Here is an 8,038-nt window from a genome sequence, read left to right as displayed (position 1 = left end):
TAATTCCATAATTTATGAATGTAGGAGTTTCATCACACCTAGTTTGTGTTTGATTGTAGCCGTTGCATTTACCATTTAAACCTACCTGAAAATGATGTTATTGTTTATAAAGTTTCTTATTTTGGAGGGAAATAAATAAAAACCATTGTTCACATGAGTCTGAGTTATTACTGAGAAATAAATACCTTAGCAAGAATGTCTTCATGAATCTTCACCCCAATCCACCACATTAGACAAAGTTATAGTAAGTACCATAATGAACGCGGGTGGCGCTGTGGATAAAACCTCAGCGCCTAGGACTTGCCGATCGCATGGTCGGTGGTTCGAATCCCCGCAGCGGGGTGAGCTCCCATCATTCGGTCCCAGCTCCTGCCCACCTAGCAGTTCAAAAGCACTCTTAAGGGCAAGTAGATAAATAGGTATCGCTTTATAGCGGGAAGGTAAACGGCGTTTCCGTGTGCTGCGCTGGTGCAGGCTCGCCAGAGCAGCTTCGTCATGCTGGCCATGTGACCCGGAAGTGTCTCCAGACAGCACTGGCCCCCGGCCTCTTAAGCGAGATGGGCGCGCAACCCCAGAGTCGGACACGACTGGCCAGTACGGGCAGGAGTACCTTTACCTTTACCATAATGAATCTTCACAAATCTTCAACCCAATCTGCCATGCACCTCCAATGAGAAGAAGCTGAGGAAGTCCAGGAGGTTAGTGCCTGAGTGACCAGAGCTGTTTCAGGAAGTCCAGAATCAGAAGAACCACCAGCAGAGCAATCAAAAATGCCGATATCTCCATATCCCTCCTGCCTTCTATTTCTCCTTGATTCTTTCTAGGATGCCTGGTTAGGTTCCATTTTCTTCCTTTGCTTTTCTCAGGGACGTCAGCACTTCTCTTTGCCGGAGCACACTAGAGAAAGTCCAGTGAACAGGATGACTCCTCCTGCTGGAATGGAGAGGCAGGGCCCTTCAAGTCTTTTGCCTCTTCTTCCAGAGGGAGAAGCTATCCTTTCCTCCAGTTCTGCCCTGCCTCTGGTCAGGTTGGAAGGTTCCTTTTTTAAGTGAGGAAATCTTTTTCCTTACTCTGTACCACTGTCATTGTGATCTCTCTTTTGCCTTCCTTTTTGGCTAGGGTTCCTATATTTCAAAAATCCAGACACAAGAGTTCTTGAGCTTTTGGGGGCAGGGCAAAGTTGTTGAGCTTCTGACATGGGTTGCCATATGTCCAGATTTTCCCAGACATACAGCAATTTCTGCCCACTGTTTCCGGCAGCCAAATCCAGGCTACATCCGGGAAATTCCGTACATATGGCAACCCTGTTTTTGCCTCTTCCATGTGTTTCTTGTCTGCTGAAGTTGACTGAGGCTTGTGTGTGTGTGTGTGTGTGTGTGTGTGTGTGTGTGTGTGTTTGCAATGGGGAAAGAGAACATAGAACATCAAGGCTTTTCTCATGGGACCCACAATACACTTATAGTGGGACCTAGAGCTGTATTTCCTTGGGCACGCCTCCTTCTAAGGCTGTCTGCTGCTTCTGACTCATTTGTCTGCTTTGCTATGATCCCAATGGCGCACAAGCCAAATACTTTAGCAGGCAATCTTCAAAGCCATGGCTGGCCATAGCATGAAGCAGTTTGCTTCAGTGGAAGCTTGTCCGGAGTAGCGTCAGGCACCGTCCACTGGTGCCAAGTGCTGGCCGCCAACCATTACTCCCCAGCTACTTTTTACTCCAGGCGGTTGGGGAGAAGGGGCAAGGGGTGAGGCGGTGGTTTCCCTAACATGGCCAAAAAAATGGTCTTGCACTATGGACCCCCACCAGCATCACCTTGCGATGAGCTGCCACAACCTCCCCTGCCACCTTCTCTCCACCTGCCAAAGCTGCTGCTAAGAGCAGCAATGACACAACCAGCTGCTGTCAAGTTCTCTCTCTTTATGTGTCCTTGAAGCTCATTTTTGACCAGGCTGAACAAACTGAAGCCTGAGTAAACAGCAGACTAGGGTGAGAGAGGCCCTTAGTTGGGGGGGTTGGGGGGGGTTCAGTTTATGGAAGTCTAGGATGCCTTTATTGAAACACATTTGTAAGCTCCCTAAATATCTTTGGTTTGGTTTAAAAGGAGAATGAAAGTAAAAGAACTACCGGAGCTAGTGTGCTATTGTCCTGTCTGACTTCTCCCTCTCACTGCAGCAGCCCGCTTCCCTATATTTATCATCTGCAGGGTTCACATTTCTCCTCTCTCCACCCCAAACGCCATTCATAGCTGTGACTTGGTTCATTGACTAAAAGCTTCAAGAGGGGAGCGTGGCAGGCTGCTTTCTCCAGTAGGGAATGGAGATGGAAGTGGTTCTTCCTGCTGTTTCCTGATGGGACCACTCTCTTCCCCTGACAGGTGAGTGGCTGCACTCTGCCCATGGTCAGAGGCTCCTTTTCTGACCATCCTCAGCCTCTGCCCTGGTGCTCCCCTCCTGGATCTGGATACAGAATGAGGGCCAAAGGACAAGGAGCAGCTGATAAATGGATTGGAGGCAAAGCAAGTGAGAGTGACCGCCAGGAATTGAGAGGAAGAAAAAGAATATGGGAAATAAATCTGGCAACAAATCTTTCTGTCTGTCCGTCTGTCTGTCTGTCTGTCTGTCTGTCTGTCTCTCTCTCTCTCTCTCTCTCTCTCTCTCTCTCTCTCTCTCTCTCTCATCCCCCGCCCCGCCTTCTGCTGCAAATGAGATGGCACAGCAAACAATTGCAAACAATGATTATTGTATATACCGTATTTTTCGTCCCATAGGGTGCACTGGCCCATAGGACGCACCTAGTTTTTTGGGGGGGAAATAAGGGGGGGAAATTATTATTTTTTCCCCCAGGCACAGGGCTGGTGCAGGGGAAGCTCAGGCTTCCCCCAACCCCATCCCCCAGAACAGGCAGCTCTCCGCAAAGCGGTGGGAGAGCTGCACGACTTCGCACAGCTCTCCCACTGCTTGCCGAGAGCTGCGCGAAGCCCGAAGCCTGGGGGGAGCTGAGCTCAGCGCCCCCCCCCCCCCAGGCTTCTGGGTCCAGGCAGCTCTCTGCAAAGGCTTCAGCGAAAGCCTGCATTCGCCCCATAGGACGCACACACATTTCCCCTTCATTTTTGGAGGGGGGAAAGTGCGTCCTATAGGGCGAAAAATACGGTACTTATATTGTATATGCTTATTATTATTGTATATACTCATTATACTTAATCCGAAAGGTGGTGCATCCCAAACTGCTAGCACATGACCCTCAGGTCGTGACCTTTCTAACTGTACAATTCTACAATTCTATGATTCTTGTAAGGGCAATTGCTTAAAAATATTGGGGGAACAGTATTATTTTTAATGGGGAACAATATTATATTTTGTACAGTGGTACCTCAGGTTAAGTACTTAATTCGTTCCGGAGGTCTGTTCTTAACCTGAAACTGTTCTTAACCTGAAGCACCACTTTAGCTAATGGGGCCTCCTGCTGCTGCCGCACCGCCGGAGCCCGATTTCTGTTCTTATCCTGAAGCAAAGTTCTTAACCTGAAGCACTATTTCTGGGTTAGCGGAGTATGTAATCTGAAGCGTATGTAACCTGAAGCGTATGTAACCCGAGGTACCACTGTATCATGGCATCTGTAAGTGTGGGACACCATTTCCATGACAATAAAGGAAGATAAAACACAGGGTTTTGTACATTATGGTTCCCCTCTCTCCTAAGCTGCTTCAAACTTCCAGGGACTGGTGAGCTGCACCCAAGAGTAAAAGAGTAACGGAGCTTGTGGATATAATCTCAGAAACATTGTTTATTATCTTTGAGGTCCCTGCAGACCCATCTTCAAAGGGGGGGGGGGAGACCTACCTAACGACCAACCAGTGAGCTTGATATCAATACCAGGAAAGATCCTAGAACAGATATGTTAAGTTGTGGGTGGACATATCAGACGACACAGCAATTCTTCAAACAGCTCTTGTTTATTTACAGGCCAGAACAGAACTGAACTGAACTGAAGGGTTCAGTCAGCCTGCTTATATAGAGCTCCAGAACAACATTACTGTAGCAACTTTCTAAAGCTATCCAAACACTGAAAGTCACTTTCGATCCTTCATTTGCACAACTATCTACAGTATCCCCCTGCTGGCCCAGGGTGAGAACTTCAGTACATAACAAGATAATTATACGGTCAGTCTGTGAGGACTTAGAAAAGGATGCTGTGATTACTAAGAACAGGCATGGGTTTCTCAGAAATAAGTCATGCCAGACCAATCTGATTTCTTTCTTTTTCTTTCTTTCTTTTTTAATTTTTATTTTTTTTAATTTTCCATTCATTATAATCACACTTTCATCCAGGGATGTCGAATAACTTACCAAAAAAATCATTCAGTCGAAAATCTAACAATAACATGCATCAAAATCCTCCTCCTATTAGTTATAGATAACAGTATATACTTTTGTCCCTACTCATTTATCCTATTTTTCCCCCTTCCTCCCTCCCCTTTAACCCCTCCCCCCAACACTTGTTCTCTCTTCAGATCTTTAACCATGTGCACAGATTATTCATTCTAATTTGGATGCTTGGGTTGGCTTCCCCCCGTGCTATCCAATTCCTATAACTTGTCCATTTATTCAAAATCTTTTGACATTTGTTTTCCCATGTATCTTCCGTCATTACCTGTTCAAATATGTCAGATTGTATATAGTCAAAAACATAGTCATTCCATTTTTCCATTGTCCATTTATCCTTTTCTTTCCATCCTAATGCAATAACAAGCATACCAGCTAAGATCATAATTTTATACCAATCTTGCTCTTTTCTTTCTATTTTACTATTCCCCAGTATTCCTGAGATAAACATTTCTCTATTGCCTTCTATCTTAACCTGAAATACTTCAGAAATAACCTTTATAAACTTTAGTCAATATTCCTTTACACAAATACACTCCCACCACATATGTGCATATACCCCTAACTCTTGACAACAATGCCAACACTTAGGATTCAATCCTTTAACTATATACGCCAGTTGCGCCGGGGTTCTATACCATTTCAATAGGAATTTCCTACTTAATTCTTTATATTTATCCATTTTTATTTTATCTATACTCTTCATCATCTCTTGGACCGTAGTCAAATGAAACAGCCCTTCCCGCTCCCATTTATTCTGAAATACCCTTATCATCCTTTCCTTATTTCTTATCATTAATTTATATATCATGCCTGCTATCCCTTTCTCTGTTATTTGTCTTTTGTTATGTATTTCATCAATTACTGATCCTGAACTCATCATATCCTCTATTTTTTCTGCTTCTATTCATTTATATAGCCCTTGCACTTTCAACCAATATTGTTTTCCTACTTTCTCCAAAATGCTATTTTTTGTCCTTAACTTCCCGTCTTCATCTAACAGATCTTTTAATTTATTAAATCCATGTTCTTCTAATTTCTTCCACCAACCAGGATCTGTTAATATCTGTTAATATTTAATGCTGTGTTGTTTTTAACACTTGATTGGAGACCGCCCAGAGTGGCTGGGGATGCTCAGCCAGATGGGCAGGGTATAAATAATAAATTATTATTATTATTATTATTATTATTATTATTATCATCATCATCATCATCATCATACATACATACATACATACATACATACCCATCTGGGTGGCTTCCAACACAATAAAAAAACAATCAAACATCAAACATTAAAAACGTCCCTAAACAGGGCTGCCTTCAGATGTCTTCTAAAAGTCAGTTTTTTATTTATTTGACATCTGATGGGAGGGCGTTCCACAGGGCAGGCGCCACTACTGAGAAGGGCCCTCTGCCTGGTATACAACTACCCTAAATTTGATCCAGAAGACTCTTATGTTCTTATGTTAATTTCAGATAAAATGAGCAAGTCAGGGCAGAACATCATATTCAGTGGAAAGGAAGGAGAGAGAAATGTGCCAGTCCCTGTTTTATTATGTCCTGCAGTGGGGAATAGCACAGATTTTATAAGGATGAGGGTTCATTGCAACCCTTGGTACAGGGTCTTGATTAAGTTCTTTCACTCCTTCTGGCAGCCGGAAGCTGAATGCCCTCAGCAGGCTGGTCAGGAAGATGAAGATTTCGATCTTTGCCAGCTGCATTCCCAAACATATGCGAGACCCTGAAGAGGAGACATGGGAAAATCAGCAACTGAGTAATAACTTACTTTCCAGTCAGGGGGGTTTTCAACCGGAACTCACTGGATCTCAGTTCCAGCATCTCTCAGGTGGGCATCACTGCCATTCTAAGAGAACGAGGGAGGTTCACAGTGAGTTCCAGCACCTCGTTTTCTAGAAAAATTGCACTGTCCCCAGATATCATTATTTTATAACTTTGAAATACTCCACATAATATTTTGTAAAACCAAGCCCAACTACTAGTCATAGATTCATAGAATCGTAGAGTTGGAAGGAGTTGGGTCAAGGAAATAATCAGGACTCCTGTCTCCTTTAGAGCTCAAAGGAGGGATAGGGCAGGGTGGTGGCAAAGTCTGAGATGCTTCAGGTTGGTGGTGGTGAAGACCCTGAAAGTGTATGTGCATCTGCAGAGTCACCATCACTGACCCAGAGCTTCCCCAAAGTTGCCACTTCCTTTCTCATTCCTGTTCTGGTGAGTCGCAGGGCCTCTGCTCCTGCAAGAGTGCTGTCTACTTTCTCTTGCAATGTGCTGATTATGATGTCATTTCCTGTGAGTAGCCCAATATGCATGTCTACACATCAAAACATAGCTTGGTCTTCTGCATTTACCTGCACCAAATGGCAGGTATTCTTCTCGAGCCACATATTGTCCATCCTTGTCCAAGAAATGATTTGGGTTGAACTCTGCAGGTGTCTCCCATCGTGTGGGATCAAGGAGAACAGAGCGCAGGTCAGGAAAGATACCAGTCGTCTGTAAAGAAGAAACCATTGTCATTGAATACACTAAGATCAACACATTTCTGAAATGTCTCTCAATATGCCAGGGGAGGGAAGTCATTTACCAGTGGCCAGATTCATCCTCAGCTTTTCTCCCTATTAAAACCTACCTGTATAGCCAGGAGAAGAATGGCCTCCTTCTCCCCACCCTTCTTTTAAAAGGAAAGCCCAACATCCAGACTGAGACCTCTGGCCAATAACAGCCTCCATCAGGGCGACCAAGGCTGATTCCGTTCTAAAACTTCTTCTGAACTCAGTATCACTGTTTGTGTATTTCCTCCTGGTCAAGTACCAACGTTATTAGAGGAAACACAAAATTGCAGTATTTTAAGCATATAAATATTTGAATTTACCGTATTTTTCGCACCATAACACTCACTTTTTTCCTCCTAGAAAGTAAGGGGAAATGTCTGTGTGTGTTATGGAGGGAATGCCTACGGGTGGCGGGGGGGATCTGCTGCAGTCGTGAGCAGAGGACCCATGGTTCCCCTTCCTTCCCTCCTCCATGGCTCGCTTTGAAACAGCAAAGCGGGAGAAGAGCCGTTGAGTGGGGAGGAGAGAGGGAAAGAAAGCCTGCTTGCCTTAAAGGAGGAAAGCAGGAGAGAAGAGGAGCCGCTTACACGAGTGTAAGTGACTCCTGTCCGGTTGGCTCCTTTAAAGCAAGCAGGCTCTCTGTCCCTCTCTCCTCCCCACTCGCTAAATAACAGCAAAGATTTTTCAAGCGGGCTCTCTGTCTCTCTCTCCTCCCCACTCGCTAAATAGCAGCAACGTTTTTTCAAGCGGGCTCTCTGTCTCTCTCTCCTCCCCACTCGCTAAATAGCAGCAACGTTTTTTAAAGCAGGCTCTCTGTCTCTCTCTCCTCCCCACTCGCTAAATAGCAGCAACGTTTTTTCAAGCAGGCTCTCTGTCTCTCTCTTCTCCCCACTCTCTAAATAGCAGCAACGTTTTTTCAAGCAGGCTCTCTGTCTCTCTCTTCTCCCCACTCGCTAAATAGCAGCAAAGATTTTTCAAGCAGGCTCTCTGTCTGTATCTCCTCCCCACTCCTCTTATAAGAGCCTTCTCCTCTTATACCCCTCTGCTGCATTATTAGCAGCATCCTTCTCCACCCACCCCACGCGTGT

General features: G+C 44.8%; 1 protein-coding gene across 4 annotated transcripts in view; it reads right to left on the bottom strand.

The window, feature by feature from the left end:
- Window positions 1-4,483: 4,483 nt before the first annotated feature.
- The window catches only part of LOC114598088 (cytochrome P450 2J2-like), a 37,975-nt gene continuing 34,420 nt past the window's right edge, over window positions 4,484-8,038 (bottom strand). For 3 of the 4 annotated variants that reach the window (XM_028731748.2, XM_077929659.1, XM_028731751.2), the window contains 2 exons: window positions 6,750-6,891; window positions 4,484-6,124 (listed from right to left, as the gene is read on the bottom strand). In XM_028731748.2, the coding sequence (XP_028587581.2) occupies window positions 5,937-6,124; window positions 6,750-6,891 (330 nt within the window). In that variant the 3' untranslated portion in view covers window positions 4,484-5,936. Of the gene's footprint in view, window positions 6,125-6,749; window positions 6,892-8,038 lie in introns of those variants that run through there. The other variant, XR_013393099.1, reaches the window with a different exon arrangement.

The sequence above is a fragment of the Podarcis muralis genome, chromosome 6 (assembly GCF_964188315.1).
Source record: "Podarcis muralis chromosome 6, rPodMur119.hap1.1, whole genome shotgun sequence".
In the NCBI taxonomy this organism is placed as follows: domain Eukaryota; kingdom Metazoa; phylum Chordata; class Lepidosauria; order Squamata; family Lacertidae; genus Podarcis; species Podarcis muralis.
Note: the sequence above shows the minus strand (reverse complement) of the source record. Positions and strands in the feature narration are given on the sequence as shown.